The sequence below is a fragment of the Pleurodeles waltl genome, chromosome 2_2 (genome assembly GCF_031143425.1).
Source record: "Pleurodeles waltl isolate 20211129_DDA chromosome 2_2, aPleWal1.hap1.20221129, whole genome shotgun sequence".
Lineage (NCBI taxonomy): Eukaryota > Metazoa > Chordata > Amphibia > Caudata > Salamandridae > Pleurodeles > Pleurodeles waltl.
In genome coordinates, this window is record NC_090439.1 from 590,664,072 (window position 1) to 590,685,238 (window position 21,167).

Here is a 21,167-nt window from a genome sequence, read left to right on the forward strand (position 1 = left end):
TATTTGCCTATGATCATACAATTTGAGACCAGTTTACGGGTCAAGTACATTACAGTTAGGTTGAGTAGATTAAGTTACTCGACCTGCAGGTCTAGTAAAATGTTTATGATTTTTCGAGCCCTCCAGTGGCTAAGTCCATTCTTAGACCTGTAAGTACAGTGTAGCAATATTGAGTATATGGTCCGGGAGTTTGTCATTACGAACTCCACAGCTCCATAATGGCTTTACTGAATACTGGAAGTTTGGTATCAAACTTCTCAGCACAATTAACCCACACTGATGCCAGTGTGGGATTTATTGGAAAATACACACAGAGGGCATCTTAGAGATGCCCCCTGTATGTTAGCCAAACAGCTAGTGTAGGACTGATTGGTCTTTGCCAGCCTGCCACTTTCAGACAAGTTTCTGACCACATGCGGCGAGTGCCTTTGTGCACTCTGTGGTCAAAAACAAAGCCTGTCCTGGGTGGAAGTGCTTCAAACCTCCCTCCTACAGGAACTGTAACACCTGGCGGTGAGCCTCAAAGGCTCAAGCCCTGGATTCCAGTATACCAGGGCACTCCAGCTAGTGGAGATGCCCGCCCCCTGGACAAAGCCCCAATTTTGGCGGCAAGTCTGGCAGGAGAATTAGGGAAAACAGAGAGCCAGCCAGGACCACCCCTAATGTGTCCAGAGCTGTGGTGACCCCCTCCCTGCAGAATCCTCTATCCTGGTTTGGAGGACAGGGACCAAGAGGATTAGGTTTGTGCCCCCCCTACCCAAGGAGAGTGGGCACAAGGAGGGTGTAGCCACCCTCAGGGACAGTAGCCATTGGCTTCTGCCTTCTGACCCCTAAAACACCCCTAAATCTAAGATTTAAGGTCCTCCCTGAACCTAGCTCACCAGATTCCTGGTGACATACAAGAAGAAGGACTGACTATCTGAAACCCCCAGCAGAGAAGGAAGACGACAACTACTTTGGCCCCAGCCCTACCGGCCTATTTCCTGCTTCAAAGAACCTGCAAAAGACCAGTGATGCATCCAGCGGGACCAGCGACCTCTGCCAACTCCAGAGTACTGCTCTCCACTCAAAAGGACCAACAACTCCCAAGGACAGCGGCTCTGTCTAAGAAATCCTACAACCAAGGACGCCCACCTCAAACCGGATGTGTGAGTCTTGACCCCTGTGCGCCCAACGCTCATGGCCCATGTCCAGATGGTCCATCCAGTAAAAGAGGGTCCCCAGGCGATTGCGAGCAAGTGCCCACCCTGGGTTGACCTCTCCACCCCTCCAAGACGACGCCTGCAGAGAGAATCCCAAGGACCCCCCCCCCCCCCGACTGCGAAACTTCGGTCAAAGATATCCGACACCTAGGTACACACTGCACCCGAAGCCCCCTGGCCTTGGAGAAACCAACCCCCTGTGCCTCAACGTCCAGCAGGCGGCCCTCCTCCCTGTCCGACAGATGGTGTGTCCGAGACACTTCCCTGGACCTCACCTGCAGCCTCTGAGTGACCCCCAGAGTCACCTCATAGACCAGCATTGAAAACCCACGTCCTGTTTGCACCCGGCCGCCCCTGTGCCGCTGAGAATGTGTGTTTGGTGTCTACTTGTGAACCCTTCAGTGCTCTTCTAATCCTCCCTCGTCTGCCCTCTGAGCCGCGGGTACTTACTGCAGGCAGACCTGATTCCGAGTACTCTGTCTCCATAGGAGCCTATGATAAAATTGCTCATCTTTGACCTCTACCCCCGGCCGGCCCCGTGTTGCTGGTGGTGGGTGTTTGGGGTTTACTTGAACCCCAACCAGTGGGCTTCCTAAAGCCCTGAGACTGGAACTTTAAGTGTTGTACTTACCTGTAAAATGATTTAACATATCTTCCCCCCAGGAACTGTTCTGAAAAGTGTACTGTGTCCATTTTAAAAACAGATTATTGCCAATAGTTCAAAAACTCTATTACTTAACTATTTCAAACAACGTACTGTTGATAACTGTGTGAAATACGAAACTTTTGAAGTACTTACCTGCAACTTGAACCATGTGGGTCTAAAACTAAATTAAGAAAATATCTTTTTGCTACATAAAAACCATTGGTCTGGAGTAAGGTAATTGAGTGCGTGCTTCTTCTATTGTCTGTGTGTGCACAACAAATGCTTAGCACTCCCCTCTGATAAGCCTAACACACTACCACAAAAGAGAGCATTAGTATTATCTACTTTAGCCTCTGGGCCCCCCCCTGGACTCTGCACATTATATCTCATTTTGATATAATATATACAGAGCCAGTTTCCTAAAGGGACAGTGAATCTGAAGCAGGGTAGGCCTCATCCACATCTCCTTTACCATCCAGAGACTGCTGATCCAAGTTGGAGCTGAAGAGGCTATGGATATTCTCTTAATGTTGTTCCTCCTACTAAAGCGTTTGTATTGTCGCCTTGATTGGGACTTGGCATAAGATCTTGGACAGCTAGCTGGAGAAGTGGCATTGAAAATGGAATCTCAGAGGGTCCTGGAAATGGCACTGGAATTGACAGAAATAGCACAGAAGCAGTCAGAGGAATCGGGGCCAGAGTCAACTTCAATAGGAGTGCTGAGGTCAGCAACCAAAATGGTATTTGTGCGACCTTCAGTGTCTGGCTCAGTGATCTAGGTTCTGCTGCAGAAAGATGGGACAGAGCACAGGGTGGAACTCATATGGACATGTGGTGTCAGCGGAAGGGTGCCTATTGGTGTCCCATGAGGCCCCGTGGAGAAAATAGGAGCTCCAGAGGGGGCACCCACTCTCCTAAACAGATCAATCATAGACTGCATGAAGGAGGCTGAATCTACATCCGACATCAAAAACACTGCTTAAGTCAGAGTCAGTACTGACATTGGTGGTGGAGTTGGAGACAGCACTTGATTTGGTAGTGTTGGTGACAGGTCAGGGGAAATCTCCCACAAGCTCCAGGGGGAGACTGAGATTGGGGTGACTTATCTTAGGATTTTGATTTCTTGGAGAAGGGTGCTGCTCCTTCTTCTTGTGACATGTGCTCTTCTCCTTGGAAGTCTTTTAAGAATGAGAAGAAATCCTCTATCTCACCAGTGTCCTGGGCCTAGAATTCATCCTACAGGGCCTTCTATGATCTAATTTAGTGTGATCCATGAAGAGCTTGAACCTATGCTCATTGTTGGAACTGAGGTCCACCTGGAGGAAAAGAGAATACAACATGCCATATCTTGAACACAGGCAACAAAGACAGTCATCATGCAGGTTTGTGATGGGCATATGTTGATCCCACTGACAGAGTTTAGAACCTGACCTTTTTGGTGGAAACATTATCCCTACACTGCACCAAAGCATATCTTGTTTAGCAAACAAAACTACCACACAAGGTCACATGAAGCTCCAGGTGGAATAGAAAGGAGTGAAACAAACAGAACTAATGTCAGGGAACATTAAATGTTCGATGACGTCACTGACTCCAATCCTGAAGTAGACTCCGAGTTAGAGCCCCCTGCCGGCACCAGACAGCTATTTCAGAAGTTTCCTGATCGAGTCTTGCACTGGGATATTCAAAGGTGAGGAATCTGCAGGTGTAAAGTTCCATCAGAAAGAGTGTTGCTAAAGATAGATAACTTGTTCTTCTGAAAGATATTTCTAACTGCGAATTCCTCATGTAGGAAGTTGGCTCCGTATATACTATCTCAAAGTGAAAAATAGTGTGCACAGAGTCCAAGGGTTCCCCTTAGAGGTTGATAGTGGCAAAATTAGATAATTCTAATGCTCTATTTTGTGGTAGTGTGTTCGAGCAGTAGGCTTATCAGAGGGTAGTGTTAAGCATTTGTTGTACACACACAGGCAATAAATGAGGAACACACACTCAAAGACTTCACTCCAGGCCAATAGTTTTTATATAGAAAAATATATTTCCTTAATTTATTTTAGAATCACAAGATTCAAGATTTGAAGTAAATACATAAAATGCAAGGTACTCCACATAGGTAAGTAAGGAACTTTGAATTAAAGCAGTAGTACACACAGTATAGGTTAACATAGCAATAAGCTATTTTAAAAGTGGACACACTGCAAAAATCAACAGTTTCTGGGGGAGGTACGTAGGGTTACGCTTCTGAGGTAAGTAAAGCACTTACAAGTTCAGTCTCCTGGGCATAGGCAGCCCACCGTTGGAGGTTCAAGGCAACCCCAATGTCACCGCAGCAGCAACACAGGGTTGGTCAGGTGCAGAGGTCAAAGGAGGGCCCAAAACACATAGGCGCCTATAGAGAGAACAGGGGTGTTCCGGTTCCGGTTTGCTGGCAGGTAAGTACCTGCGTCCTCAGGGAGCAGACCAGGGAGGTTTTGTAGAGCACTGCGGGGGGGGGGGGGGGGGGGGGGGGGGGGGCACACAGAGGCACACAAAACACACCCTCATCGGCACAGGGGCAGCCAGGTGCAGTGTGCAAAGTTGGCATCAGGTTTCCTATAGAAAGCAATGGAGAGGACCAGGGGTCACTTAGGCAATGCAGGCAGGGCACAGGGGCTTCTCGGGCCAACCACTGACTAGGCTAGGCAGAGGGCCGCCTGATGGTCACTCCTGCACTGGAGTTTGGTTCCTCTCGGTCCTGGGGGCTGCGGGTGCACTGCTGGGTCCAGGCATCGGGTTCCACGTTACCAGGCAGTCACGGTCAGGGGGAGCCTCTGGATCCTCTCTGCAGGCACTGCTGTGGGGGTGCGGGGAGGTCATCTCATGTTACTCACGAAGTTGCAGTCACCTGGGAGTCCTCTCTGCAGTGTTGGTTCTCTGGAGCTCAAGCCGGGGGCGTCGGGTGCAGAGTGTGAAGTCTCACGCTTCCAGCGGAAAGAGGGAGTTCTTTAAAAGTTGCTTCGAAGTTGCAAAAATGTTGCTGTTAGTGAACAGTGCCGCTGTTCTCTGGAATTTCTTGGTCCTTCGGTTCAGGGCAGTACTCTGAGTCTTCAGAGGTCGCTGTGCAGGTTCTTTGAGTCTGGAGACAGGCCGGTAGGGCTGGGGCCAAGTCAGTTGTCATCTTCGCCGTCTCTGCGGGGCTTTCAGGTCAGCAGTCCTTCTTTGTGTAGGTTGCAGGAATCTGATTTCCTGGGTTTGGGGGTCACCCCTAAATACTAAATTTATGGTGTGTTTAGGTTTGGGGGAGGCAGTAGCCAATGGCTACTGTCCCTGAGGGTGGTTACACCCTCTTTGTGTCTCCTCCCTGAGGGGAGGGGGCACATCCCCATTCCTATTGGGGGAATCCTCCAAAACCAATATGGAGGATTTCTAAAGGCAGGAGCCAACTCAGCTCAGGGCACAGTAGGGGCTGTCCTGACTGGTAGGTGACAACTCCTTGTTTGTTTCATTATCTCCTCTGTACTTGCTGCCAAAAGTGGTGGCTGGATCCCGGTGGTGGGCCATCTCCACTAACTGGAGTGCCCTGGCGCATTGTAACACGAAGCCTGAGCCTTTGAGGCTCACTGCTAGGTGTTACAGTTCCTGCAGGGTGGAGGTGTTAAGCACCTCCACCCAGTGCAGGCTTCGTTTCTGGCCTCAGAGAGTACAAAGGCTCTCACCCTAGGGGGTCAGAAACTCGTCTCAGTGGCAAGCTGGCACAGACCAGCCAGTCCTGCACTGAAGGATTGGGTAAATCTGTGTGCATTTTGTAATACATCCAACACTGGCATCATTGTGGGTTTATTATTCTGAGAAGTTTGATAGCAAACTTCCCAGTATTTAGTGTAGCCATTATGGAGCTGTGGAGTTAGTTTTGACAAACTCCCAGACCATAGTCTCAATATGGCCACACTACTTACAATGTCTAAGAATAGACTTAGACACCATAGGGGCTTATTGCTCATGCAGCTATGCCCTCACCTGTGGTATAGTGCACCCTGCATTAGGGCTGTAAGGCCTGCTAGAGGGGTGACTTACCTATGCCACAGGCAGTGTTTTGTGTGCATGGCATCCTGAGGGGGATGCCATGTCGATTTTGCCTTTTTCTCCCCACCAATACACACAATCTGCAATGGCAGTGTGAATGTGTTAGGTGAGAGGTCCCTAAGGGTGGCACAACACATGCTGCAGCCCTTAGGGACCTTCCCTGGTCACAGGGCCCTTGGTACTACTGGTACCCTTTACAAGGGACTTATCTGTGTGCCAGAGGTGTGCCAACTGTGGAAACAATGGTACATTTTTAGTGAAAGAACACTGGTGCCGGGCCTGGTTGGCAGGATCCCAGCACACTTCTTAGCCAAGTCAGCATCAACACCAGGCAAAAAGTGGGGTTAACTGCAACAGAGAGCCATTTTCCTAGACCTCACTTCAGAAGAGAACAAACTAGTACTTCCCCCAGGTGGAGGGTTTACTCAAAGTAAAATATTTTGCAGAACTGAGCAGATCAAGTGTCCTTCTCACCCAACCTCGCTATCAAGGTAGTAGTGTTTTGCAAACCTATACACCGATGTACACACTGCAGCATTGTCACATATCTAGGACAAGCACCCCATGTACCATCGCACTTGAAGGAGCCTTAGCTCTGGTGAAATGGGCTCTAAGACCCTCATGGGGCCGTTTCTTCGCCAGTGCAGAGGGCAATGCACTGCAAAAAGTTCGCCTTCGTCACAACGTTCCCATTCTTTCCACAAAACCCCACAAAGAGCTGATCCTCCAAATGATGGGCCTTGGTGCGATCAATATAAAGGCTAAAATGCTTTTGGGTTCCAGCTGATTGAACCTTGCCTCCTCTTTCGAGGGGCACAAAAACATTGGTACAGCGATTGACAGCCCAACTGTGGAAGGGAGTCACGCTTTTAAGTAAAAAGACCACCAAAGTACTCAGCACCAATTTGTCTGCAAAGAAGGGGGTGTTAGGTGGTTGCCCTGAAGGAGCCTGCAGTTCACTCATGTGACAAGCTGACATAATCACAAAGAAAAAGAGACGCCCCCGTACAACTATGCAGAGGCTTGAATCCAATAAATGAAGGAAGGTGCCATTGGGGCATCATACCAAACTTGGGAGGGAACATATGCATCAATCCTTTAATAAATCTAGATAATTTTAACAAGGATGGTTGGTAAAGCAAACGTAGAAAGGCTGAAATAGCTGACAACTTTTTACAGTGCGCACAGCAAGGCTTTGCTGTTCTGAAGGTAGAATAAACAACAGAAAGCCTAGTAGTTTTGCAGGTAAAGGGTCAGTATCCTGGGTATCACACCTAGTTAGGCACTTGCCTCAATGACCAGCATAGCTGGAATTTGTGGAATAGTATCTGGCAGCAAGGATGACATTTACCATTTCAGATAGCAAGTAAAATGGAGTCAACCTCTGCCGCTTAACCTATATGCATGAAAGTGTCATTTGCTGAGAACGGGATGAATGACCCTGACCTGTTGCTGAGATAGATGTCCTCACAAAAAGGTAGCCGGATCAGAGACAGTAGGTCCTCACAAAGGGATAGGGTGATCATAAGACATATGCTCATGCTCAGGAAGTCCAGGCACCACACTCTCCTAGCCCAATAAGGAGGATTAAGGATGATGTGACAGAGTGACTTGGACCTGGTAGTTCTTGATATTCTTCAGAACTCAGGGCAGGAGAGGTAGCAGTGGAAAAGGTGAACAAGCCACACTTGTTCCATTCAGGCCAGAATATGTCTCCTAATGACCGCTCTCACAGGAACTCAAACACACAAAATCCTTGACACTGGTGAATATATCTAACCAGGGCTCTCAGCAGTGATCAAATACACCATGCATCACAGAGGCCCTAGTACACCACTGCACCCTGCTTTTGCAGTAGCATATGGTGATGGTGTTGTCTAGTACAACCTTACTAGCCTCCATTGATGTCCTACAGGAAAGGCTTCAGGGTGAAATAAATGGCTGTATCTCCGGTAGGTTACTGTGGAGCAGGATCTCTGCTGGAGGCAAAGGGTTCCTGACTGATCTCAACCTTTCCAAGGTAACACCCCCGCCCCCAGCCCAAATTCAATAGCAATGCATCTGTCACAACTGTCAGCTCTTGGAAGGGAAAAGAAGGCTGTCTGTCACAAGACATACTGTGATTGGTCGAACACCACTAAAGATCTTGGGCAGTCTCTCTTGAGACCTGGATGGAATTGGAACGGCATCCTTGATGCTGGGTCCATTGGGATTTCAAGCTCCAATGCAGGAACTACGTGCTATCTGGGGTAGTTAACAAGGAGGATGCACAACATTAAGAGGCCAAGAAGCCTCAGTCACCGTCACTGGGATCCAGCATAGAGTCAGATATCAAAATCATAACACAAATGTCCTGGGACTCGCTGTTGTGGAGAACAAAACCCTCTATCTCACTGTATGCAGTATTCGGAAACCGGTGGGACATCACTTTGTTTATGGTGAAACAGGAACTCAAGACTTTGGAAGAAGGGCAGCAACCACAACCATCACTTTTGTGAACACCCAAGGGGTGGAACTGAGACCGATGGGGGAGAATGATAAATAGAAAATGTTCCTAGCCCACTTTGAATCACAGATAACGCCTGTGGGACAACAGTACGGGTATATGAAAATACACGTCTGGCAAGTGAAAGGACATCATCCAGTCTCCCAGGTCCAGAGCAGACAGGATCTGAGCCAACTTTAGCATTTTTTTTTTCTTTTTCTTAAGGAAGGGATTCTGTGGTTGGAGCGCCAAGATAGGTCTGAGACCCTAATCTTGTTTCAGGAACAGGAATTAACATGAACAACAACACTTGCCTCTCTCCAAGTCCAGTACGTGCTCGGTGGCATCCTTGGAGAATAGCAGGTGAACCTCCTGTAGCACAATAGACAGATGCTCCTCCAAAATTCACTCTGATGTGGGAAAATGAAGGGGGGGGGGGGGGGGGGGGGGGGAATGAAAGTAAGTGCATAGTGCCTTGGGACAATCAGTTGAACGTGAGGGATTGCCAACCTGGGAGGAAACTTTCAAGCCTGTCCCCCACAAGTCAGTCATGAACCAATGAAAATAAACTAAAGCAGCTTGGTGGCCGTTAAAGTAGGGGATGAGGAGTTAGAGGAATGGTGCCCCTTCCAGCCTATGCCAGTCTGCTGGTGCCGCGTCCACAGTCCTCAAAAGGGTTGGGCTGTCTGCTGTATTACTGACTCAGAAGATTGAAATTGCTTACAGGTTCCTGCCTGATCTCAACCTTTCCAAGGTAGTAAAGTAGTTGCCCTTAAATTTGTGGAGCTGATCAGGACATTGCTTTGCAACAGCCAGAAGACCAAAGGAGTAAGTTGTGGTCCTACTATCTTTAAACCATTCCAGCACAGAGTTCACCTTCTCACTAAAAACACAGGACCAATCAAAGGATGAGTCCATCAGCAATACCTGCACATTACCAGAAAATCCTGGCAACGCAACATTGGTACTAATTGCTCTACCAATGCATTCATGTTTAAACCTGCTGCATACTGGCCAGTATGGATCATGTGAGCCATGGAGGCCTAAGGTCTTCCGAGACTGCTGACAAGATTTGCAGTCACAATAGTGGCATAAGAGAAAGACTGCAATAATGGACCGAAGTGCTAACCTGACAGAAGAAAACATTTGCTTGCCAAAAAGCATATGTCCTCTTGCATTCTCAGTCCAGGGGATTGGACAGCAATGTGTTTGGGTTAACCTTACTGGTCGAAGCCAGTACAATGAGACTCCCCAGAATAGAGACCTGCTACTCTTTTTAGTTCTTGCTTTTGGACACCAACATGCCTAAAGCTTTAGAAAGGGAAGTGGAGCAGTCACAGGATGGCCTTTTTAACTGCACCAGGCCCCTGGCTTGGATCAATAGTGGGCCTGTGTGAAAACTGCAACAACTTCTTATACTCTGTGATATAAAGGTTAGCCTTGATTTACCTTTGAGTACATAAGGGAGCACTGGTCACATGAATTAAGAGTCGTAGCCACAGCCTATGCAACAAAGATAAACCAGGTGCAGGTCTGTGGCCAACATCTGCTTCCTGCAGTCTCTGTATTACTTAAATCCTGTTGTCTTCAATGAAGACATTGTTCCCTAGCACAGTGAGAAAAGATTTTCAAAGTTGTTGGAAGACTGACAATGTTGGGTGCGGAGCTCCAGATCCACGTTGGAATACATTGAAAAAAAGGAAGTTATGTCCACACACAGGGGTGCCTCTAATAATTGGTTCTGCTCTGTCACTGCTGGAGCGGTATGGAGGTAGCACAAAGTCGCACAATGCCACCTACCAGGAAGGAAAAGCATTGCAGAAAACTTCTCTGGATGCAGTCTGGCACCTGTAGGGTATTCTAAAGATGAGGAATCTGGTAAGAAATCATAAGATGGCATGCTTACTAGTCAGTTCACACAAACAAAGTCAGATTCCTAGGTGTAAGGGAAAATTCAGTAAAGGAGTTCATAATGAAGATAATTTTTGACATACTCAATTTATTTGCACTGCCCGAAATCATGACAACAGAAGTTATCTTTAAAGGAATTATGCATGTTCATTGAAAGTTATCCTACCTTTTCTCGTTTCTGCTCAGCAGCTCCTTTTTTTGCATAAATTAAGCTAACTTTTTCCTGATCCTTTAAAAAACGCCTGCGCAATCGTAGGATTTCTGCTTTTTCCTCTATACCTGTGTTAATAAATGATTATTGGTGAACTGCCAAATACATCAATGTTACACAAACAGAATGCTTTGAGTTTTTGCGAGTAAACTGGTAAATATTTATTGCAGTATTCCTGTTGAAGTTTCACTCTCAATGGAAGACAGGGAAAAACAAAGAGAAAACAAATGAACAAGGAAAAAGAAGACAACAGAAATAAAAGTGAAAATGTAGCGTAGCTGAAAAAGGAAATAAAGAACACACAAATGAACTAAAAAAAAGGATCGCATAGGTCAAATATAATTTTTTTTAAAATGGATGGCACAAATGAGAGAAACATTTCAAGCAGAATGAAAAAATACCAAAAAAAAATAAACTAAAAAAAATCAAATGAAATTATTTCTCAAAGATTTTATAACTTGCATGTATGCGTGCAGGAAGCGTCAGAAAGCAAACAAACATTGGAGGGCTAAAGAGATGAAGTGCATTAGTGAATTAGAAAAGGACAGACAAATTACACTGTATTCAAGCTCCTAGCTATTAAGTTGGCGGAAGTATTTAGTTCTCTTGTAGCGGCTGAGTTGGCTACGTACATTTGGACCCAGTAAGCAGGGTGTTTCGGCATCCGAAGGATTTTTTGCTGCTTGCTTTAATCTAGCTTTCCACACCCTATCTCCTTTCGTGAGTTGGCCTGCAGTAGCTAATCTGCTCACTCATAGACAGGGGCCTTGAGATCAGTATATCCTTTGTGTTGTATGTATAGCAATTAATAGTTTGCAGCTGGGGCAAATGAACATAATTACCTTCGGTAACACACTTCCTGGTGGATGTAGAGTGCCACCGCACGCTGGGCTCAGCCAAAGAGTATGAATATAAGGGCTGTGGACAGCTCTTTGGGACATGCATATAGGTGGTATTTGTGTTCTATGTGAGTGTTTCTCGCCGACAAGTCCGAGGACCAGTCCCTACAAGGCCCGGCACTTTGCAGTGGATACCACAGCTCAATCAAAACTTTGAGCGATTCAAGCTGTGTCAGGCCTGGCAAAAAGCAGATAATAACAACATCTTCCATGCCAGGCTGTGGCAACTCACCAATTTATGCATGGATAATAACCAACCCAAGGAGATAGGCGCTCAACTAATTCAAGCCTGCAGACTGTCAACACTAAAGCACCTTATATTGGACGACAACACTTCGGTCACAGGCGGCACAGCCCCACATTCTATCCAGAATGTTCCAGACTGCGAAGTCGACAATAGGCCTAATTTGGATTTCAGCAGACGGGTTACTACGTCACAACGGTCATGGATATCCCATCTGCCGAAGTAAAATCCAATAGGATATACTGGTTTTTATCTTTTGGCGAACGGGCTATCCATCACCGTTGTGATGGAGTAATCCATCCGCCGAAAATATAAATCAGGCCCAATGTCTTCAACATCTTCGCAGCACAACCAGAGGAGGAGGAAGAGGAAGCAATCCCATTTGCACACCGTCATGGTTGGCGAAGTAGCAGTACCAGCCCTTCTTGACACTGGGGCATCCGTCAAAATCAAGAACGTCGACCAATTTGAGAAGTTACAACCGTGCCACGGCTGGAAGCTGCAAGAGCCAAGATCGTGGCATAAGGAAACAAGCACCCTCTGCAGCTGGCTGGTGCCATTGGGATACTGCTAGCGAACTAGGACAGAAGTATGCGCACCCGCTTCTATTACCACAAGGAGGGAACAGGCTTCCTTCTAGGGTGCCACACTGTGAAACACCTGGGGCTAGTCTGTGTCCAGCACATCCATGCCAACTAGACAGAAGACATGCTGAAGGAATTTCCTGGCCTCTTACTTGGCCTTGGCCACCTCTAAGACACATAAGTAAAAACACACTGACCAAACAGTTTGGCCATGTGGCGCTGCACCACCAATATGTACCCATCATCCACTGAGGTCCCAGGTAGAGGAAGGGCTGAGGAAATTGGAACAGAAGGACGTGATATAGGTGGTCTCGGAGCAGATCACTTGGGGTGCACCCTCTGGTAGTAGCACCTAAGCCAAGACAACCCAGAGCCATCTGCCTCAGCGTGGATATGCGCCTCCTGAACGCCGCAATATGCCACAAACATCATTCAATGCCCACCATTTATAACATCATATCCTACTTAAAGGGGCCACAATGGTTCTAAGCTCAAATTCGATTCTGCAAGTCCATACATCACCACCTACTCTACTCACCTCGGCCTCAGAAGGTATAAGACCCTCAACTTCGCCATGTCATCAGCGACCAAAGTTTTTTCAGAGCACTATCAGGGTGGTGTTGTCTGGCCTCACTGGTGACGTCAATATCAGTGATGACATCCTGATATAATCCTACACCCTAGAAGATCACAAGCACCTCTGTGCCACCCTAGCCCACCTGGCAGAACACACAGACTCCCACTATACAAGGCGAAGGGCTCCTTCTTTGAACAATTAATCAAATTATTCAGATACATATTCTCCAAGGATGGACTAAAGGGTGACCTAAAAAAGGCAGAAGCAATACACACAGCACTGATGTCCCAAAACACAGGAGAGATGAGAAGCTCTCTCATCAAGGCCATGTACAGCAGAAGGTTTATCTTGAACCTGGCAACACTATCTGAACCCATACGAGCCTCCACAAAGGCAGATGCCTAGTAGTAGTGGAATGACAGCCCCAAAGCAGTGTTTCGACTGGCATAGGGTGATCTCATGAGCGATGCAACAATGGCGCATTACAAACTCCACCACAACACTGAACTAGTTATTGACACCAGGCCCCTAAGGCTTGGGGTGGTACTGGTGCACAAAAAAGGCCACAAGACATGGGTCCCAGTTGAATATGTCAACAGGGCCCTCACTGGAACGGACAGCAGGTATGCCCAAATTGAAAGAGGCCTTAGTCATCCAATGGGGTGCCACTAATTCCATTGCTACTTTTGCGGATAACACTTTATCATGGACCATAAACCATTAGTTTCCCTCTGTGCAGGCACCTTCTGGAACCTATCACCCACAAATGAATGGTGGGCTGTTTCTCTGACTTCATCAATAAGGTCGTACAGGGAGAGTGCACCATGGCGAGGATGTCCAAAGACATACAGGAGATGACCAATGGGGACTCCTGCCTCCAAAAAACAATGTAAGCCCTGCACATTTGAACATGGAGGAACCTCCTAATTGAAGCCAAAGGATGGAACACAGAGAACAAAGCTGTCCTCACCCAACTACGACGCACCCGCCACAAACTCAGATACACCACGGACGGACTCTTGATCAGGAGCTCTCGCATCGAGAATCCTCAAGGTCTGTGGGCCTCAGTAATGGACATGGCTCATCAAGGGCTTCAAGGAAAGACCAAAACCAAGGCCTGGTTGTGGAGGAAGGTCTGGTTTCCAGAAATGGATGAACTCATGGATGACACAATCTGCATCCGAGTCACCTGTCATATTACCAGGGGAGGAACAGCACCAGCTTTAACAGCCATGGAAGACAGACCAACACCTGTGGACACATCTCGGAATGGACTTAGATAGCTTCCCAGAGGGGAGGTTCATGGTTATCATCAAGGACGTTCACTCCAAGTATCCTGTGGTGGAGATGCGAAAAAAATGTGTGCACTGTTTGGAATTTCAGAGGAAATCAGAACTGACAACGTACTCCCTTTCCACAGCCTAGAGTTTGAGAACTACTTCGAAAGCCTTGGTGAAAAAGACTGAACGATTACACTGTCCAAGCCCCTAGCAAATTATGAGGTTAAGTGGTTTATGAGGACTCTCGAAAGGACACTGCGAATCACAGTTAACCAAGGAGAGGTCCTCATGACAAGCCTGCAGATGTTCCTGGTGGTATACCAGCAAACCCCTCACAGCACCATTGGATGCACTTCTGTGGACCTTCTGTTGAGGTGCCCATGCAAGATAATATCTAACCCCCCTCCCCCAGTTGCCGCTGACGGCTGGCCATGCTGGACGATGAGTCTGCACAAAAGAAGTGTCAGGAGAAGTACGCTAAAGCCCTCCAAGACTGAGGAGCCCGGACAGCCAGTCTCCAGGTGGAAGATGTGGTGTTCAAAGATCGCCAACCTGGGCATACATTCAGGACCCCTTTAGAGAGGGAACCTTGGCAAGTCACCTGGATTCAAGGGGCCATGATCACTACTTCATGCCACAGATAGATTGTGACCAGGTATGTATACTGATTAAAGGGGCTGCACAGTGAACAAAGCTAGGATATAGCCGACAACCCCCCCACCCTCCCTTCTCACCCCCTTTCCCGGCAGGAGGAGTAGAGCCCCGCAGCTGGAGCGTCACCCGACCCAGGGCCCTCCACCTAAAACAGCAGAAGGGCACCTGGGGAATCTCATGATCCACCCTCCCATCCTGCGTTGAACAGACCACAGCTGAGGGAGTGTAATGAAAGCCAAGGAAACACTCAAGGGGCGCACCCTGGGGTAATACCATTATTCTAGCTGACTGCAACCCTTAACCCAGCTGTGTCCTCCAGGACTGTGTGTGGATAGTTGGTGAGTGAGGGGGAGGCTCCCAAGACCATGGCTGAGGACTAACAAGGGAATGATGTAGAGTGCTAGCCAGCCTCTACAAGAGAGATGCTGCACATACCCTGAAGGTCAGTCTCAGAAAAAAATATAAATAAAAGAGCTGTGGGCTGCTTGTGTTCACACCTATGTAAGTGGTATCTGTGTCCTGTGTGAGTGTCTCTCGCCAACAAGTCGGAGGCCCAGTCCCTACAATCCCTGCTATTTTGCAATAGATAGTCTTATAATGTAGTAGCATGCCATAGAACAGTGTCTGAACCGGGTCTGGTGTGTCTAGTTCACTGTGTGCAACACTCTTGAAAGCGTTTTCACTTTCTGACCAGAGTTAACATTCTTGCAAGATGGCTTGTTCGAACAAAGTGCAGGTTATTTGTAGGTGGCGGTTCAGGATTAAGATGTCAGTCCTAGTAGGCATCTTGCTGACAGTTTCTGACTGACTATTTTGAATACAGCTTGCTTTCTGCCTTTTTTGCATTGAGATCTTCATGGAATGCATGAGGAGTGTGTTCTGCTCTGTTGGTGATTCAAGCGTTTTAGAAGTGAAAAGAAATGTTTGATTATGTCTGGAAAAATGTGGTGTCAGTAATCATTTATAGTGTTATGAATCAGTCTGACTATTTTTGATTCCCGTGACAAGTAAAGTCGCAGCTTTTAGGCTGAACACTTGTTGGTGTTGGGAACTAAGTTTTGAATGCTATGTTGGGCAATTGGTAATGTGACTGTCCCCAATACTCTTGAATTGTGCTGCTCTGCTGAGTAAGGTATCAGTTAGTGCTAGAGAGCACAGGACTTTGTATTCCTTTTGTTTCCCTTTTCCAACCTGTGAGCAGTTCTGTGCTTGGGTTAAAGTGTTTATTATTATTTCTATAGCAGTCAGCAGTATCAAGAACATCTCACCCTGGCAAAGGAAATACCTTTTCTCAGAGACTCTGACCACAGACATCAGAGAGAGAAAAACAAACACTCAGTTAAGGTATTACCTATGACTGAGTGCTAGTTAAGTGTCCGATTGTCCCTTTAAGGGTTACTGATTAATCTTTTTTTCTATTTAAGGGTCAAGTAGTTTCCCAACAGGTTCTAAAAGAACTCAGTGGTCTGGCTTTCTGTCTCTAAAAACACCATATTCTTTTTTCTCCATTCCCAAGTTAAATATCTACAAGCCCTGAAGTCAATGGCTGATTTACTGGAGGGCTGGGGAGTAGGTGAATTTAAAGCATTTGTGTGGAATATCTTAAAGTTAGGGTTTATGTGATTAACAAGTCAACATTGTGATCAGTCCCCACCGAAACCAGAAGGACGGTCACCTAGGCCCTCGTCGGCAGCAGACTGGACTAAGGCAACGTTCTCTACGCGGGAAGCACAGCCAATCTATGGAAAAGACTGCAACGCATACGAAACACCTCTGCACGCCTCATCCTCGACATCCTCCGCCGCAGCCACATCACAGCCCACCTGAGAGACCTGCTCTATCTACCCTCCGTCAACAAGAGGATCACCTTCAAGCTCCTCACCCACGCTCACAAAGCACTTCACAACGCCGGACCAGCATACCTCAATGAATGACTCACCTACTACACCCCGAACCCACAGCTCCGTTCTGCCAACCTCGCCCACGCCACTGTTCCACGCATCCACAGGACAACAGCAGGCAGCAGATCATTCTCCCACCTCGCTGCAAAGACCTGGAACACCCTTCCCCATCCACCTCCAGGACCTGCTGACCTTCAGGAGACACCTCAAGACCTGGCTGTTCAAGCGGTAGCAGCTCCACTACTCCCCCCCCCCCTCCACCTCCATCCTCAGCACCTTGAGACCCCAGCGGGTGAGTAGCACGCTTTACAAATGTATTGACTGATCGATCAATAACCTATCTAACTGCAGATTCCTTACCTTTCGAATATCACCAGGCGGAATCATCACATTTTCCTTACACTGCTCCTGTGTGCTGGTAGGTGGCACTGTGCAGCTGCACAGCAACTTTGTATTGCCCCTGATGTGACAGAGCAGGGATGCATGTAAGCAACCTCCACCGGCTGACATCAGTGCCATTCATTTTTCTCATTCTGCACCTCCAGAGGTGGAGTGTTGAACTAAAGGTAGATGACAGTGTGCAGAGCCCTAAATTACAATTTTTTCGATGTAAAAGAGGCCACTCCAAAAACTGGAACATGGGAGGGCAGTGAGGAAACTGGGGTTAGACAGTGTATTTACCATAAATAGCAGTGCTAACGATAAGGGAGTTGTTTTTTCAATGGATACTTTTAACTGCAGATTCTTCACCTTTAGAATAGATACCACTGCAAGACTTCCTAAAGTTATTGGGTCTACGGAGTGGACTCAAACTAAAAATATTCCTGATGAGCCAAGGGAGCAAAGCGACTTCACCACCAGACTTGGCTATAAAGGCAGTAGTGTTTTGTGACGGTATGCACCAGCACTCATGTTGCAGACTTGCAGATCTCTATAAGAGGCACCCCTTACACCAAATGCTGTTGTGACAGCCTTTGCCCTGGAGAAATGGGCCATCAGACCTTCAAGAAGCTGCTTCTTTGCCAGCATGTATCAGATCCTAATACAGATACAGACGATCCACAATGATAGTGTCCTTTTTGCCACCTGTATTCAGACTGGAGACCCTATGGCTCCTGTGGGGTCCAAAGGCTCCCGAGAGCTGGAAAGCCTCCCGCCCCAGAACCTCAAAAAATCTGAAACCTGACCTCCTTAAAGTCCACTATCAACTGTCGAGTCAATGTTCTGAGAACCTCATGGCACGCTGGGACTGAAGGTGGAATATGTTTAGAATCTGGGGGCTTCACAAGAGTGCTCTGGGGGCTTCACAAGAGTGCTCTCTTTATCTTAAAGATTTCGAACTTTCTCAAGAGAGCATGAGTAGCAGGAAGAGACTGAGTTCAATGTCTTCTAATGCTTAGACTTTGTTTTTGCCTTACCTGAAGACTGTGAGCATAATGCAGATCTTATGCGGGAAACTCTCTCAAGAACATGATCGGGACGGAGACCAGGACTTGAAGCAGGAGTGAGATCTATCCTTTGGCCGAGACCCCTTCTTGTGTTCAGCAATGTAGTGTTTCACCTCCCAGTGTAAGATCACATTCAGATGCATTCAGAAACACTTATTGCACACCTTCAAGTAATGCCCACACCCCAAGGCCCAAAAGAACACCTTGTGCAGGTCTGTAAATGACATCTACCTTCTAACAGTCTCAGGAGTTTTGGTGGACCTCATTCCCACAACGTCATCAATAATTTAGAAGCCATCCATAAGAAGATCAACAAAGTTGTCATGTCCAAAGGCACAGAAAGAAAGGAACTGAAGTTAGAGCACAGTGATGGTGTTTAATGTAGCTCTGGCGTAGTACATTATCACTCCAAAGCCACATAAAGCCATCTACCAGTGTGTGGATGCTGTGCTAATGGACATTTTTCAGTACCAATCTGGCACCTGGGAATTTTAAAAAGATGAAGAATTTGCAAATAAAAGTATCCATCAGAATCAAAGATTGCAAAGTGTGTGTTAATAATTCTACGCTCTTCAGAACTAGGACTAGGCTTGAATCAGTACCAGCTGAAGTTGTAATCATACTCTTTTTATGAGGCGTACAGTATGCAAATACCATTGCGGTAGGTTAGGCATGAAGTCAAGAAGGTAGGACTAGGAATATTTCGTGGTGGAAGTGGTTTTTCTGGTCATATGTATTTGGAGATGCAATGTCTTTGCCCAGAGTGTTCACCTGAGGAAAGAATAGTGCTGAACTAAGGATGGAACCCAGATTTCTAGCTTAGCCTACTAGAATGAGGAGTTATCAGGTGATAAAGACCATGAGAAAAGTAGCTGGATTTAGGTGACCTTACAATAAGAAAAAGTTACATTCAGTAAGGCTATTTTTGTGGATATTCGATCCAATCACAGATTCTTCATTGTGTAACTAAACCCAGGAGCAGAACTGGATTGTACTAAGTTGGCTCTGTATATACTATCGCAAAATTAGATAATTCTAATGCTCTTTTTTGTGGTAGTGTGGTCGAGCAGTAGGCTTATCAGAGGGTAGTGTTAAGCATTTGTTGTACACACACAGGCAATAAATGAGGAACACACACTCAAAGACTTAACTCCAAGCCAACAGTTTTTATATAGAAAAATATTGTTTCTTAATTTATTTTAGAACCACAAGATTCAAGATTTGAGGTATGTACATAAAATGCAAGGTACTTCACCTGGGTAAGTAGAGACCTTTGATTTTAAACAGTAGTACACACAGTTTAGGTTAAAATGGCAATAAGCTATTTTAAAAGTGGCCACAGTGCAAAAATCAACAGTTCCTGGAGGAGGTAAGTTTAGTTAGGTTTCTCAGGTAGGTAAAGCACTTACACAGTCAGTCTCCTGGGAATAGGCATCCCACCGTTGGGGGTTCAAGGCAACCCCAAAGCCACCGCACCAGCAACACAGGGCCGGTCAGGTGCACAAGTCAAAGGAGGGCCCAAAACACATAGGCGCCTATGGAGAACAGGAGTGCTCCGGTTCTAGTCTACTTACAGGTAAATACCTGCTTCCTCAGGGACCAGACCAGGGGGGTTTTGTAGAGCACTGGGGCAGGGGGGAGACACGCCCACAAAACACACCCTCAGCAGCTCAGGGGCGGCAGGGTGCAGTAAGCAAAGTAAGCATCGGGTTTGCTTTTGAAAGCAATGGAGGGACCAGGGGGTCACTTAGGCAATGCACGCATTGCACAGGGGGGCTTCTCGGGCCAGCCACCGACTGGGCTAGGAAGAGGGCTGCCTGCTGGTCACTCCTGCACTGGAAGGTGGTTCCTCTTGGTCCTGGGGGCTGTGGGTGCAGTGCTTGGTCCAGGCGTTGGGTTCCTTGTTACCAGGCAGTCGCGGTCAGGGGGAGCCTTTGGATCCTCTCTGCAGGCGTCGCTGTGTGGGTGCAGGGGGGTTGACTCAGGGTACCCACGTCATCGTAGTCGCCTGGGAGTCCTCTCTGTGGTGTTTGTTCCCTTGAACTCAAGCCGGGGGCGTCGGGTGCAGAGTGTGAAGTCTCACACTTCCGGCGGGAAGAGAGAGTTCTTTGAAAGTTGCTTCTTTGTTGAAAAGTTGTTGCAGGTTTTGAACAGTGCAGCTGTTCTCGGGAGTTTCTTGGTCATTTAGGTTCAGGGCAGTCCTCTGAGGTCGCTGGTCCCCATCGGATGCGTCGCTCTGCAGGTTCTTTGAGTCTGGTGACAGGCCGGTAGGGCTGGGGTCAACTCAGTTGGTGTCTCCGTCATCTTTGCGTGGCTTTTAGGTCAGCAGTCCTTCTTTCTTCAGGTTGCAGGAATCTGATTTCCTGGGTTCAGGGTTGCCCCTAAATACTAAATTTAGGGGTGTGTTTAGGTCTGGGGGGCAGTAGCATATGGTTAGTGTCCTGGAGGTTGGCTACACCCTCTTTGTGCCTCCTCCCTGAGGGGTGGGGGGCACATCCCTATTCCTATTGGGGGAATCCTCCAAACTCAAGATGGAGGATTTCTAAAGGCAGAGGACACCTCAGCTCAGGACACCTTAGGGGCTGTCCTGACTGGTGGGTGACTCCTCCTTGTTTTTCTCATTATCCTCTCCTGCCTTGCTGCCAAAAGTGGGGGCAGTGGCCAGAGGGGCGGGCATCTTCACTAGCTGGGATGCCCTGGGGTGCTGTAACAAAAGGCATAAGCCTTTGAGGCTCACCGTCAGGTGTTACAGTTCCTGCAGGGGGAGGTGAGAAGCACCTCCACCCAGTACAGGCTTTGTTCCTGGCCACAGAGTAACAAAGGCACTCACCCCATGTGGCCAGAAACTCGTCTGGTTGTGGCAGGCTGGCAGAAACTGGTCAGCCTAGCACTAGGAGTCGGACTGGTATTCAGGAGGCATCTCTAAGATGCCCTCTGGGTGTATTTTACAAAACAATCCCACACTGGCATCAGTGTGCATTTATTGTGCTGAGAAGTTTGATACCAAACTTCCCCAATTTCAGTGTAGCCATTATGGAGCTGTTGAGTTTGTGTTTGACAAAC

At 47.4% G+C, this 21,167-nt stretch overlaps 1 protein-coding gene across 2 annotated transcripts in view; it reads right to left on the minus strand.

The window, feature by feature from the left end:
• The window catches only part of PRKDC (protein kinase, DNA-activated, catalytic subunit), a 2,139,921-nt gene that overhangs the window by 744,252 nt on the left and 1,374,502 nt on the right, over nt 1–21,167 (minus strand). For both annotated transcript variants that reach the window (XM_069220133.1, XM_069220131.1), the window contains exon 60: nt 10,473–10,585. In XM_069220133.1, coding sequence (XP_069076234.1) covers nt 10,473–10,585 — 113 coding nt within the window. The remainder of the gene's footprint in view (nt 1–10,472; nt 10,586–21,167) is intronic.